The 15,627-nt window shown below is 38.3% G+C and overlaps 1 protein-coding gene and 1 non-coding gene across 2 annotated transcripts in view; both read left to right on the top strand.

The window, feature by feature from the left end:
* Nucleotides 1–15,627, top strand: part of LOC119620157 (POTE ankyrin domain family member G-like) — a 45,394-nt gene that overhangs the window by 9,075 nt on the left and 20,692 nt on the right. The window contains exons 2-7 of the mRNA XM_073020241.1: nt 28–508; nt 4,883–4,997; nt 5,156–5,327; nt 8,152–8,260; nt 9,595–9,732; nt 12,217–12,287. Coding sequence (XP_072876342.1) covers nt 28–508; nt 4,883–4,997; nt 5,156–5,327; nt 8,152–8,260; nt 9,595–9,732; nt 12,217–12,287 — 1,086 coding nt within the window. The remainder of the gene's footprint in view (nt 1–27; nt 509–4,882; nt 4,998–5,155; nt 5,328–8,151; nt 8,261–9,594; nt 9,733–12,216; nt 12,288–15,627) is intronic.
* On the top strand, nt 10,995–11,101 carry LOC119623440 (U6 spliceosomal RNA). Its single transcript, XR_005239694.2, has one exon. It is a non-coding gene; the product is annotated as a U6 spliceosomal RNA (small nuclear RNA).

Genomic DNA, 15,627 nt, shown 5'->3' on the forward strand with positions numbered 1-15,627 from the left:
GCTGGCCTGTAACGGCTTGGCTGGCTTGTAGCGGTTTGCACACGCACGCCGCCCGCGCGACTGGTAACTGGCTGGTTTGTAGAGGCTTGCACGCGCAGGGCACACGTGTAACTGCTTGGCTGGCCTGTAGCGGCTTGCACGCGCAGGGCACGCGCGTAGCGGCTTGGCTTGGCTTTGCGTTCTTGGCTTGGCATCGGTCGCTTGGCCTGCTGTTCCTCCTTGGACCTCCTTGGATTGACGTTTTCTCCTTTGGGAGAAAACCTGGGCGCAACCTGGGCGCTTCTGGAGACCAGGACGACTCTGCTATGAAGACACCCAGGAGCAGCAAGAGCGATGTGGGCGCTTGGGAAGAATACGACGACAGCGCCTTCATGGAGCCGAGGTACCACGTCCGTCGAGAAGATCTGGACAAGCTCCACAGAGCTGCCTGGTGGGGTAAAGTCCCCAGAAAGGATCTCATCGTCATGCTCAGGGACACTGACGTGAACAAGACGGACAAGCAAAAGAGGTAACCGGGCCTGGGCTGGGAGGAGGAGGGACGGGGGCGGGGGGGGGGGGGGTGATGGAGGAGGGACGGGGGCGGGGGGGGGGGCGGTGATGGGGACAAACCCTCCTGGCGGGGGAGGAGGGGGCCTGGCTTTCTTGTCTCCGCAGGCCCCACACCACCCTGGGTGTGGAAACCTCAGCGAGGTCAGAGGTCAGGGCACAGGTCCCTTTGTGAGCAGCAACACAAAACAAAACTTGAGCTGATTTCCAATCCAATTATAATCTCCCTCACAGAACACTAATAGATTGTTTTAAAGTGATTTAACTCGAAAAATTAAGTTGATGCAGCAGATTATTTTTAATGTACACATTTTAAAGCAATGTTCTATATATTATAAAAAAGTATATTGAGAACTAAGAACGGAGCCCCAAAACATATTAACTTCAAGGCTAAATATTCTTCAAATAAAATCCAGTATGGATTTTTTATCAATGTACCCTATGTAAATATGTTCTTTACTGGGGAACCTTAGAAGGAAACTGAAATGGGAAGAAGGTTCATGTGCTTGAAAAGGAAGATTGAATTTTCTGAAGATGTGAGCTTTTTCTATTTATCACTTTTACCTAAGCCAAATAAAAATAGCAAAGTTTTAGAGTTTTTACACATGCTGTCTTTTATTATTGTGATAAATTATTTTTTTGTGACAGAATGGAAAAAGACTTGCTTTTCCAGATATCAAAATGTGCATGTGCTATTTCCACAAATTGTTTACTAACAGCTGAAAAGATCAATGAGTAGAACAGAATAGGAAATCCAGAAATGCCCAAATATATGTAAGAATTTAGCACTTGATAATGGTGATGTTTTGTATTATTTTAAAAAGGTGGATTGTTCATAATTCATTTTTGGAGAAAACTAGCTAGATTTTTATGTCACAAAAATAAGAGTATAGATTAAAAATTTTAAATATACAAAAGCAGAAACATACCAGAAGAAAACACAAATGCTTATTTATATATGCAGATATATATATATATATTTTTTTTTTGATGGAGTCTCACTCTGTTGCCCAGGCTGGAGTGTAGTGGTACGATCTTGGCTCACTGCAGTCTCTGCCTGTTAGGTTCAAGCAATTCTCTGCTTCAGCCTACTGAGTAGTAGGGATTACAGGCGCCTGCCACTATGCCTGGCTAATTTTTTTTTTATTTTTAGTAGAGATGGAGTTTCACTATCTTGGCCAGGCTGGTCTTGATTCCTGTCCTTGTGATCCATGCACCTTGGCCTCCCAAAGTGCTGGGATTACAGGCGTGAGTCACCGTGCCCGGCCTATATATGCAGATATAATAAAATAAGCTCATTAAAATAAGCATTTTAAAATTGGGCATAGTACTTTTTAGCGTATCTACCAGTGACCTGCGTATGTAGGAAAACAGTGTTCCTGGTAGGAGAAGGAATTTGAGTTAGAGAAATGAAATACTGTTTTCTACTTAAGTTAGAAGAGGAGTGAAAGGCCGGGTGCAGTGGCTCACGCCTGTTATCCCAGCACTTTAGGAGGCTGAGGCAGGCGGATCACAAAGTCAGAAGTTTGAGATGAGCCTGGCCAGTGTGGTGAAACCCCATCTCCTAAAAATACAGAAAATTAGCTGGGCATGGTGGCATGCACCTGTAATCCCAGCTACTCAGGAGGGTGAGGCAAGAGAATTGCTTGAATCAGGGAGGTGGAGGTTGCAGTGAGTCGAGATCACGCCACTACACTCCAGCCTGGGCGATGGAGTGAGAGTCCATCTCAAAAGAAAAAAAAAAGGAATGAAATACTGTTTTCTATCCACAAAGTTTGTGAGGATGAAGAACAGTGGTACATATATAGTTGTTCAAAGTTTAAGTTGCTGCAGCTTTTCAAACAGACACTTTAGTGGTAAGAACCACATTTTTAAAATACAGATACTTTTTACTTATCAATTCCATTATACTGAAATATCTTTACGAAACAGATACATCTGTTTTTCTTAGTATTGCTTAAAACAGCAGTGTATTTAGAAGAATTCATAGATTTTATGAACAAATTTCAGTGTATCCATAGGATGGAATAATAAGTAACTATTGAGGGTGTCAGTACATACAGAGATATGTTGACATGCAAAGATGTACTTTGCTATATCAAGTGAGAAAAAAATCTGTTATACATATACACAAATAATCTGCTCTTGTGTTAGCTGAAAATATGTAGAAAATATAACCAAACTTATGTCTGGGGATTTGTAAGTGAAGTTTTTCCCTTTCTCTTATCTGTGATTTCTGCAATGAACATCTGAAGTTTAGTTAAGGTTCATTAGTAATGAAATAATCCTTGGAAAGAGAAGGAATATGCTGCTTGCATAGATACAACTAATTTCTCACATTCTATTATTTATTTTTATTTCTGTGGATGACTGTCTTCTGTGAACTTCTATCCTCTTCAGATGTGGAGAGGTTCTGTTTACCTGTTCCTGTAGATTTTATTGTATATACATTTTATTATATAATTATCTTTTCATTATATATAGGTTAACATGTGTAAAAAGTATGACTCATTTTAGTTGAGTTATATACTTGTGAAAATTAAAATAGCAAATACAAATGATTATTACTATTGCACATGTATTTTCCTACTCTACAGCAGTTTTCTTTAAAAATATTGAACTCCCAAGCTGCGTTTATCCATTCTTTCAGTCCATTTAGTCATCAGACATAAGCCAGACACCGATTATGTGGCCGGCGTATTCTACTATCTCAGGATCCTTCCATCTTTGAAAACTTCATGTTTACCTGCTGGGCATGAGCAAGCTGAGAGATTTAAAGTTGGAGTATTAGGACTTAATCTCAATTGAAGCTTTTTCTCCCTCCTTTCAAACAAAAACATTTCTGAAGGTAGAAAATAGTAAAAGATAATCTTTAATTGCCTTTTTGAACATTTATAAGTCTTGGATAAAGACTGTTTCAGTTGTTTTAAGAACTAAAATGTGGTAGATAAACAGCAGGGACTACTATGCAGCCATAAAAGAAACAACGAGAGCATGTCCTTTGCAGGGACATGATGGTGTTGAAAGCCATTATTCTGAGGAAACTAACATAGGAAGAGAAAACCAAATACTGCGTGTTCTTACTTATAGGTGGGAGCTAAATGATAACACACAGATACCTAGAGGGAAGGAACATGCACTGGGGCCTATCGGAGGTGGAGGGTGGGAGGAGGGAAAGAAGCAGGAAATAGAGTGAACGGATACTGGCTTAACGCCTGGGTAATGAAATCATCTGTCCAACCCACCCCCTTGGCGCACGTTTACCTGTGTAACAGACCGGCACATCTGCACCTGTACCCCGAATGTAAACATTGAAAAAAGCTCCACAAATAGTTTCATAAATCCATTTTAAAAAAAGAAAATTTATAACAGTCTCAAATCCTAATATGAAAGATTGGAAATATCTGATGTACATACATTGATAAATCTAAAGATTGAAAAAAATGAGCCCATGGTATTTATTTGAATTTCCAGGTATTCTTTGGCTTAAAGTTTTTTGAAAACCAAAGTAAGAATTAGTTTATTTTAGAAATTTGTTTTTGTTTTCACCTCAGCCCTCTTATTCCATAGGTTTTTTAAGAACTAAAATTTATTTAAATGCTGGTCATCTGCCTGGAACCGCCCCAGACCTGTTATAACATATTCTACTTAATGTAAGGCACCAGGGGTTGTATGATGCCCCATTATTTTATGTCTCAATAAGAGAATTATTTAAATGCCGCCAATTATAGTAAATCATGAATTATAAGTGGTGTTTCAGTGGAGACAACATGGAGACAATGATCATCTTAGAATCACTGAAATACAACGTTACCTGTAGTCTTTAAAACGTACCTGAAAGTGTAGGTATAATTGTATCATCTCACTTAATTCAAAAGTCGTTAGGGTATTAGTAAAAATTATAATATCTAGCAATTATTGAGCTGTTCTTTTTGTTAGGAACTATTCTATATCTTTTTTGCGTAGAGTCTCATTTAAGCATTACAGTGGTTTCCTGTGAGAAAGCTACTATTTTCATTCCCATTTTATTGATGAGGAAACTGAGACACCAAAAGGCTAAGCAACAGCTGGGAAGCGACAGAGCTTCAAGTAGGGTTCCAGCCCAAGCTGAAAGTCATCCAAGGGCTGTGCTCTTTCTATTCAAATAGGCTGCTCTTTCATTAATACAGCGAGTAATGAGAAGTATTAAATAGTGTGCTTTCTTCATGGGAAAATTAAATGTTTGTTTTGAAGGCAGAGTAATAGCAGGCTATTCAGTGCTTGCAATTACACGAATCATTGATGTGCCTGTAGCTAGTGCACTACAATTTCCTAAAACGTCTTCTCACTCTCCTAGGACTGCTCTACATCTGGCCTCTGCCAGTGGAAATTCAGAAGTAGTAAAACTCCTGCTGGACAGACAATGTCAACTTAATGTCCTTGACAACAAAAACAGGACAGCTCTGACAAAGGTATGAGCAGCCAACTGTATCAGCGTGAGATGGGTTTGATTTCAATACATAGCATAAAAATGAGTTTTCTCCTCTAAATGTAACTAGTTGGTGAAAGCTGTGGAATGTTACTTTGAATTCCTAGCATTTATGATTTGTTTTTGGTCTAACACTGACAGGCCGTACAATGCCAAGAAGATGAATGTGCGTTAATGTTGCTAGAACATGGCACTGGTCCAAATACTCCAGATGAGTATGGAAATACCACTCTACACTATGCTATCTACAATGAAGATAAATTAATGGCCAAAGCACTACTTTTACATGGTGCTGCTATTGAATCAAAAAACAAGGTATAGATCTACCAGTTTTCTTTTCAAAATACTGAAATGCATTCATTTTAACAGTGACCTGTGTAAGGGCCAGTTTTCCGTATTTGGAAGCTCAAGCATAACCTGAATGAAAATATTTTGAAATGACTTAATTATCTAAGATTTTATTTTAAATATTGTTACTTTCAAAGAAGCATTTGAGGGTACAGTTTTTTTTAATGCACTTGTGGTAAATACTTTTTTTGAAAACACTGAATTGGTAAAAGGTAATACTGTTTTTCAATTTTTCCCTCCTAGGTTTTTTTTTTCCCTAATGAATGTAAAATTGCAAAATTTGCCTTGAAATAGGTTTTACACGAAAACTCCAAGAACACTTAAACATGTTTCAGTGAATAGAAATCCTGCTGCTTTGGCAAGTTCCTAAAAAACAGTAATAGATATGAGGTGATGCACCTCTCAGTGGCAAGGCTTAAGATATTTCTGATTGCTCATGAGGCAGAAGTGGAAAGGGAAAAAGAGCAATCAGAAATATCAAGGCCAGTTTGGAAATTAGGTAATAGAGGGAAAAGACCATGAAGAGGTTGTGTGTGTGTGTGTGTGTGTGTGTGTGTGTGTGTGTCTCTATCTGTGTGTGGTTCATTTATTTGTTTCCCTTGTATGGTGAGACAAGGTTCTCTTGAATTTTAGAGAATGACAGTTTTCATTTTGGGAGAGGGGGTTAGTGAGTTGTGAACTGCCTAGAGATCAATTTTAGGAGGCCTCTGAAGAACCAAATTGGCAGTGAATAGGTGGTCATGTAATGGGAAACCCTTGAGCAGAGGGAATAACAAGTAATTAACTGACTTAGTATCCTATTCTGGTAGAAATGGCCAGTTAGAGTCTCAACTCTGCTTTCAAACCTAGCATGTCTGGATGGGAAGGTGGGAGATAAGGAGCTTTAAGTAACAAGATCAAGTTGGATTTTGAGTTTACTAGACCTTGTTCTTCTCTTACCGGGAAAATTATGTGGTGTTTTCAGCAAATGAGTCTGTTTCCTACTCTTTCCTCTTTTTGGCCAAATCTTCAAATGAGAAAGGGAATTGGTCACGTGGGTGAGAAATGAGACTGAAGTAACTGTTGTATTAGCTTCCAGCTAGAATTTTGCATCCCAGTAACCTGAGGAAAATTTTTAAATAATCAATGAGTCTAGGCTTTTTCCTAAAGATTTTGATAGAGTAAGTCCAGTAAAGCCTAGATACGTATGTTTAAAAATGTTTCCTTGAAGCCAGGCATGGTGGTGCATGGCTGTAGTCCCAGCTGCTAGGGAGGCTGAGGGGGAGGATTGCTTGAGCTCAGGAGTTCGAGTCTAGCCTGGTTAACATAATGAGACCCTGTCTCTAACAACAACAATAACAACAACAACAACAATTTTCTCAAAATCTGGATACACTCCTGCTTAAGAAACACTGAATACATAAATGTAATATGTAAATTCTTATATCTCAGAAACTTAAGATATCTGTAGAAGAGTTGGAGTTGGATATGTGCTGATTTCTTTAAATCTTTCCTATCCAATTACATTAATCTGACTTTTTTTTTTTTTTTTTTTTGAGATGTGGTCTCACTCTGTTTCCCAGTCTGGAGTGCAGTGGTGCAATCACAGCTCACTGCAGCCCTGACCTCCCCAAGCTCAGATGGTTCTCCAACCTCAGTTTTTGTATTTCTTTTTTTTTTTTTTTTTTTAGTAGAGATGAGGTTTTTGCCATGTTTCTCAGGCTGGTCTTAAACTCCTGGGCTCAAGTGATTCACCTGCTTCAGCCTCCCAAAATGCTAGGATTACGGGTGTGAGCCACCGTTCCTGGCCTAGTCTGACTTTTATCTCTGTGGTGAGACATTAAAATGAATATTATTGGCAGTATCTATCAGCTTACAGAGTAATACCCTTTCCTTCCTACCGTCAGTTATTCGCTGCCATTCAGAAGGTCTTTAGAAATGTGCGGTGAGTAGTCTTTGAGTCAGTAGAGGATGATCCTCTCGGGATTTTGTGTCTCTTTGTTATCATTCAAGTGCTTAGGTCAGTAAGTCGTCGTTAAGAGCAGAGTTTTCTCAGTTAGAATTGTAGCAAATTGTAAACTGTTTTTTTGTCAATTGAAGCTGTGTTATGGACTATCCAGTGTGTCTCGGAAGTATGTAGAGCTTTGGCATAATCAGCATGGCAGTTCTAAACACTAGAAACCATGGAGTCATTAAGAATACAGCTAGGAATTCTGTAATTTAGTTTCAGTAGTCCTATGAACTGGTTATCTATTAACAATCTGGAAAAATTAAATATAAATAGATTTTCAATAAATAAATGTTGGGAAATTTTTTCAAATGGGCAGTATGAGTATTAATAGCAATTTTTATTACCTGTTGGAGCTTGAACTTTTGGTAAAACATGTGAAACTAAAGAAATATTTTACATGCAAATTATTGCTTTATACACAACAATTTTTCTTAGGGTGGAGGATATAGAGACAAAAGATACAGCCCCTGCCCTCAAGAAGCTCTTTGTTTAGATGGGGAAAATATTATCATCCAATAATAGCTTGCCAAATGGTGGGTTAGAAGCAAAGAGTCTTGGAAGCAGTGAATGTTGAAAGTGAGTTTTTCAGATGATCAGCGTTGATGTGGTGAGGGAGAGAAGGGGTGTTTCCAAGGGAAGGAGCAGCATGTGGGAAAACACAGAAGATTGAGGAGGAAGCAGCTACATTTTATTTACTTTGTATGCATGTAAGTCCTAGGATCTTATATAAAGTTTCCGCTTCAGTTGAGGAGTATGTACTTTTTTGAATTACGTTCGTTTTTGCTTTATATTGTTTTACAACATGGCCTCACACCGCTGTTACTTGGTGTACATGAACAAAAACAGCAAGTGGTGAAATTTTTAATCAAGAAAAAAGCTAATTTAAATGCACTTGATGGATATGGAAGGTGTAGTTATTTCTTTTAATCTGTGTGTTGTTAACTAGATTGATAGCAGTCACTCAAGTCATAAATATTAAATTAATAAGATTAATGTGTACTTATTGGGACATAGTGGTCAGTATCAACACAAATCCGTCAGGTAGAAAAACAGTTATTTGGACTGGGCAACATAAAGAACAGTTTTTGTAGGATTCATCTTCTCTTATTGTATTGACTGATGTTCTTTGTTGTATGATGTTTTGGTTACATGATCTTATGTTAACTAGAGGGATTTCGTATTGATTTTATGAAGTGTGAACTTTAACTTTCAGTTTACTTTATGACTCAGTATTGAACTTCTTAACCCTTTCTACCAGTTTTTAACCTCTGTGTCTTATATGCTTTTCCACTAAATATGCTATATTAAACATAAGTAGGGGTTGAAAATTCTTTTGTCTTTTCAATGACTCTGCTTTAAGTTGCTTTCTTTGAAGAATATTAATGTTAGCTTATCCCTACATGACAATTAATTGCTATTCCCACATACTATGGGTTCAACAGCTTTCTTTTTTTATTTCCAGTGTATTTTGATGTTTTTATTTTTAATTGGTATGGAAAGAGGGAGTGAAAATAGTTTTAAGTGGATACACTTTTCCTTTCATGAAGGCAAGCTGTAGGTGGGTGATAAAGAGAAAAGAACTAGGCTTTGGATTCACACAAGTCTGAGTTTAATTCCTAGCTTTCTTACCTGCTAGGTGTGTGACCTTGGGAATGTTACTTACCACCAAATATGTTGTCATATATGAAAAGTAGGAGAGCATATGCTTCAAAGTTGACTGTGCATAATAAGTAAGAGAGATATATATGGCACTTAATTCAGTGCCTAGTACATGCTTATTGGCATCATTAACTGACACTCCTGTGACTACTATTCTTACCATTATTATTATTACTGCTTTCAGCATGCAGAGAGCTCTTGTTTATGTTACCCTCTAGCTGATTTTCTATTACAGCGTATCAGTCTAGGGAAGCTATGATGAAATCTTCACTTAAATCTTTGTCCACTTCAGATAAGTGGTCCAAACATTGTTTCTTGCCCATCAAAGGACTTTAAATTAGTAGCTTCTACTATGCAATGCCCCAGTGAGATAAGAGGTTTCCTTTTTGTCCCTTCCTTTTAACCTTGGTGGTATTTTACAAAGATGAACACTTGAGCACCCAAGATGCTATGTCTTTTGGTGCATGTAAATGTTTGATTCTGCACGGAGAGACAAGATGTTAAATTGGTAAAATATATCAAATTAGCTTTAAAAATAACTTTATTGCAGTTCCTAAGGGAGAAATTATCTCTGTCATTTTAGAACTGCTCTCATACTTGCAGTATGTTGTGGATCAGCAAGTCTAGTCAGCCTTCTACTTGAGCAAAATATTGATGTATCTTCTCAAGATCTATCTGGACAGACGGCCAGAGAGTATGCTGTTTCTAGTCATCATAATGTGTAAGTGTTTACATTAAAAAGCAAGTTAATGCTAAATTGAGGTTTAAAATAATTGTAACAATTGCATCTTACGTATCAGGTGAGATGTCATAGTTCGGTTCAGATAGTTTTAGAATGACAGTGAGTTAGTTCCTTGCATCAGCCAGAAATCACAAAAAAAGCAAGACAAGTTAGAAGTACCAGTGGGTGGAGGATTCTTTATCTCGGGACTTTTAAGACCTTTATCCTTAGAGATCCCAACATTGTTCATTTCATCCAAGTATAACACCTATGCATGGGATAAAAAATGGTGTCGTATCTTTGATTTTTCTGATTAGTTATTTGGGTCTTGAAATGTCCAGTTTAGCAGAAAGCCTTGTACTGTCTTCTGGGGACTGTCTCCTACATACTCCATGAATTTTTCAAGAACCGAAGGGGTTCACTAAATCCAAGGAAGACAGTCCCTTTTATCAAGTCAGAAGGAGGAGGAAAAAAAGGACATTCCAGTCATTCTGTTGTTCCATTGTTTCTGTCGCTGCATTGTTGCCACTCAAACTGGTCCTGCTGCCTGGTAATGGTTGACCTTTGACACCAAGATGCCCTTACTGATTCAGATCCCTCAAGCCTTCCTGGCAATTCATATGGTGACTTTGAAGTTACAGCGTATTTTAGTTCCCATACCTATGCTTATATGCTCAGCCATTGTTCCCAAAGCACCAGCACCCTGCTCTGGCTGCTGGGCATCCTGACTTTATCCGCAGACAAAGTGAGCAGGTTGACCCTTCCCCCCATATTCAGAACCTAATGTGGAACCCACATCTTAGCCAAGAGTGAGCTGAGACCTTCATGGTCAGAGATCCTTTGGGGCAGTTGTTGGTCTTTTCTCTAGCAGATATCAGGTGGGCTTGTTCTGAAGGGTCAGAGGGGTTCAAATAATGTGGAGAAAGAGATCAGTGTTTGTTTCTTCTTCTTTGCTACCAGATCTGTGCTGTGAGGCACCTTTATATCCTGTATAGAACCTTAGGCAGGAGAAAGTCCTATATGAACCTTCCCCGAGCAGGGGCTCCCGGTTGTGGTTGGCCCTTGAGTGATCTGTTTTACATGATAATGAAAATCTTCCAAGCTACTTCTATCTCTAGCTCAAGATTTTAAAATATTTTCAAATTCTACCTCACAGGAAGCCATTGAAGAGAATTCTCAGAATCTCAAGTAGGTTAGTTGGACTTAACAGAGCCAAGCCTCGTCCATGACTCATCATTAATCATGTGTAAAAGTAGGGCTTTGTGCTTGCTTCGGCGGCACATATCCTAAAATTAGAACAATACAGAGAAAATTAGCGTGGCTTCTGCATAAGGAGGCAGCACAAATTTTTGAAGCATTCCATATTCTGTGCAGTCACTGGAAGGTCATTTGACTATTTGCTGACTAGCTGTAAGGAAACACTGTGAAGCAAAGCAAAAGATGGGTGCCACCAAAATACTGCAATAGTGATTTGCGCTGCAAAAATAGTCATGTAAGATGGTCTATGAGATGACTTAGAGCTGAATAACATGTTCAGTGCAAAATTATATTGTTAGTATGTATGTCAAAAACTAGAAAATGTCAACTTGCAACTTCTTCATGGAAACTAAAAAAAATAAAAAGAGTTTTGGTCTCCCCTGCCAGCTGGCATTGAACGTCAATATAAAGCATTATCCTAACAAACATCTAGCTCAGAGTTGGAGTCTGTAGAGAAGGATCATTGGTCCAAGCCAGGTCTTAACATCCATTGGTTTTTCTGCCCTTAGTATGATTGGTCAACTCCATAATAGTGGACAATCACATTAGCTACTTTAATGAGATATTTATGAATAAATTTAGTTACAAACTATGACATAGTTGAGATGCCCTGAATTATAAGCCATAAGGAGTAGGACAACTGAAAAGCAAAATTAGGACTTAATAACATTTTCTGAAAACTACATTTGCATATTAGAACCTACGAACAAAATACACGTTGGGTTTCATTTGGGATTCCAAGATACTTTTAGTCATAAAGTTTAGAAACAGATTATTCCATTGCTTTACTATTTCTCTGAGCATTTAAAAAATATCTTGTTAAATCTTTATAGCAACCTAGTGAAATGTGAAATAAGGCAGCAAAGTCCTCACTTTGTTGAAGAAGGCATTGAGCCTAAGAGAAGCAAATTGTCCAAGAACAAATAGCTGTTCATTATGGAGCTAGGACTTATGCAGAGCTGGGACACTTTCTATTATGTCATGATAATGTAAGCTAATTTACTGGGTCACCATGCCCTTGATTTATGAGCATTTCACCTTACATTGTTTTCTTCTTTAATTAGAAGCTTAAAGAGAAGTTTGTAGAATGTACTCATAAGTGAATGGGATGATACTGTTAAGTTCTGATATTATGATATTAGAAATACTCTAAGAATTTTACATTTGGTAAGTATTTTTTATATCAGTATTAAAATAGTAATTTGGTTTATTGCATTTTATACATAGAATTTACCAGTTATTTTCTGACTACAAAGAAAAACGGATGCTAAAAATCTCTTCTGAAAATAACAATCCAGGTAAGACTTGTGATAGTGAATTACTTTAGGTCAGTTGTCCCCAACCTTTTTGGCACCAGGGACTGGTTTTGTGGAAGACAATCTTTCCATGGGCTGAGGGAAGGTGGGAGTGGTTTCAGGATTATTCAATCATGTTACATTTATTGTGCTACTTTATATTATTATTACATTGTAATATATAATGAAATAATTATACAACTTAGCATCATGTAGAATCCGTGGAAGCTCTGAGCTTATTTTTCTGCAACTAGACGGTCTCATCTGGGGGCAAAGTGAGACAGTGACAGATCATCAGGCATTAGATTTTCATACGAAGCACAGAACGTAGATCCCTCAGACGGGCAGTTCACGACAGGGTTCATGCTCCAATGAGTATCTAATTCTCTGACTGGTCTGACTGGAGGCAGAGTTCAGGCGGTAATATGAGCCTTGGGATGTGGCTGTAAACACAGGCGAAGCTTCCCTGGCTTGCCTGCTGCTCACCTCCTTCTGTGTGGTGTGGCTCATAATAGTCCATGGATGGGTCCCACTCTGTGGCCTGGGAGTTGTGGACCCCTGCTCTGGGTGGTCCTACCATAGATAAAAAAGTAAAAGTAAGGAATTTTTGATCACAAAATGCTGAAGCACAAGTCATGTTACATACGCTTGTCCCAACAAGGTTTCACTGTTACTGACTTCGTTCCTCCTCATTTGAAGTTGGAAAGAGATACATTTACTTTGTTGGAACAAGAAGTGTTCTACCTGCTGGTTAATTGTCATGATAACAGTAATTTTGTTAGAAGATGCTCTGCTACCATTTGCCAAAAGATTGCCATAATAAATATACAAATTGCCCCCTCTAGGCTCAGCAGGTTATAATAAAAGTAGAAAAATGTTTCACAATAACAAAAAGGCTAGTATGCTACTGGTTTGTGGACACCTGATACATTGTATAATCCAAACTGTACGAGGACACCTTTAGCTGTCTGTCTATCACAGCTTCTGTAAGTTAGGTTTCATAAGTTGCAGGAGACAAAGATGGAACAGATGTAGTTTTGATCTTTAAGGTGCTCATAATAGAGCTGTCTCCATTTCTGTGCTTTTTCAACAGAATTTTCAAAGAATACATTTCTATTTATGTTTTCACTTGTCCACTTAACAAATAACTATCAAATATCTTTTAGATTCTAACCATTTTTGTAATGCTACAGAACACAAACAAAAATACAGACAGGAGCTTGTTATTATCATTGTCATTTTTATTATTTTACTACTTTATTCAGTGCTCACTCTGTGCTAGATGCCCACTGGAAGCTTATAATTATGATTTATTATGTATTGATTATGTGCCAGACATATGTGATGAGGAATAAAAGTTTTGGAAAAAAAGCAGGTGTGATTTAAGGTAAACATACAGAGTGAGAAGAATTTTTCTAGGTAAAGAAGCAGAAGAATAATGTTTGGCAGAAGGAACATGGAACGAGTTGGTGTGTTTGCCAGAAGGAACGTCTAACGAGAATGCCTGTTTGGCAGGAAGAGCAGCAAGTGCAAAAGACAAGATGCTTGAGTGAACTTTGCAGGGTTTCCGAGCAGTTCACTTTTGCTAGTACCAAAAGTGTGAGATACCAGAGGTTGGGAATGAGGTGAATACTTAGCTAAGGCAAGTTTATGGTAGACGTTTTAATACTGTAGAAATGAGTAGGGCTTATCCTGCGGGCCATGGGAAGTTTACCAGATAGAATGCTTTGGACTGCAAATACTGATGAGCAGTGGCTAAAACAGTAGGAACCAGATTTGTTTTGGTTGTTCGGTGATATCTTAGGTATCCCACTTGTTCCTCTTTCAGCTGTGCTGTTGGCAGTGTTTTATTCACGTCTCCTTTCATGGTTGGCTAATCGCAGCAGCTCCAAACATCTTGTTCTCACAGCACAACATCACAAGAGCTGCTTTTCTTCACATGTGTCTTTTAAACAGGGAGAAAACTTAGAAGCATGCAAGGGGCTTCCTGTAACATTTCATTGGCTGGGTCACACCACATGCTCATTCCCAAACCAGGCACTGGGAAGGCAAATATGTGATTAGCTTAGAATAAACATTTCTGTTTCTGAGGCTGAGGAGGGGGATTGGGATAATAAATATCCCAATAGACTTGTGTTTCTTCTGCAAGAAAGAATAAGGCGTGGCTATTGCGAGGGAGCCCACAGTGTTTGCTGCAGAGGCTCATTGGAGACGTTTGAGCAGGGGAATCGCAAGATTAAATTTGAGTACTAAGGCCTTCTGGTCATGGTGTAAAACGGGTTAGCAAGCTTTTTCTGTAAAGGACCAGGTGGGTAATATTTGAGGTTATGTGGTCTCTGTCATATCTATTTACCCTGCTGTTGTTTGCTGTTGTAGTGTGAAAGCCATGATGATTCTATGTAAGCAAACAGGCATGATAGAGCTCCTATAAAACTTTATTTACAAAGCCATAAGGCAGATTAGATTTGGCCTGTGGCCTATAGTTTGCTGGAACTGATGGAAGGGAACCAGGTAAAGAAACCAGGAGACAAAGAAAGCTTTTGCAGTAGTGAACTATAGTTTTCTTCTCTCACATCCTTGGACTAGTATCAATGTATTAGAAGGTTTTCACCCATCCATGGTGAAATAAAGTTCAGAATCTCAGTTACTCATTTTAATATGTTGGCCTTTTTTTAGTGTTATGCTTTTTTCATTTGCTTAATTTTTTTCATGTAAAAAATGCATTAATAGTTGGCATTTTCTTTTAAATAAAAACCATTTTGTAAATGTTTATGTTCCCAGTGGTAGTGGGAATATAAAACAGAGGCAGAAAAGAGGTATAGTCAATATGATTTAGTGATAATTGAATGAGAAAGGTTTGGGGCACAGAGAGAAGTGTTCACTTCTGATTTTCCAGTGACTAGCACGAGACAGTTTGAAACGTGATTTTTTTCTCTTGGCCCCACCCCCCCCCCCCAAAAAAAAAGGCTTTTTTACCTTCTCATCCTTGGAGCCATTGGCATTAGCTATGGGCCTGATAGTTTAAGAAAACTTTATTCTCCAAAGTAACATTTTGATAAATTGTGTAATTCTTTATTACAGCAAAACCATTGCTTAAGTGGGCAAAACTCTAGAGGATAGGAAAAGACCCTCTTGAAAAAAGGTGGTGATGCCCTGAAATTCAGCAAACTGCAGGGGCACGTGTTGTTCTACCCCAGGTCAGAGTGTGTCAGTCATCACTCAATGCCACTCACAGACCACCAACTTCAGAATATCTAGGTGTAAAGGTCTGTACAATAGTCGTAACATAATGTAAACAATTTTACGTTATTAATAATTATTATTTATATTATACAATTACACA

This window comes from Chlorocebus sabaeus, chromosome 10 (genome assembly GCF_047675955.1).
Source record: "Chlorocebus sabaeus isolate Y175 chromosome 10, mChlSab1.0.hap1, whole genome shotgun sequence".
NCBI lineage: Eukaryota > Metazoa > Chordata > Mammalia > Primates > Cercopithecidae > Chlorocebus > Chlorocebus sabaeus.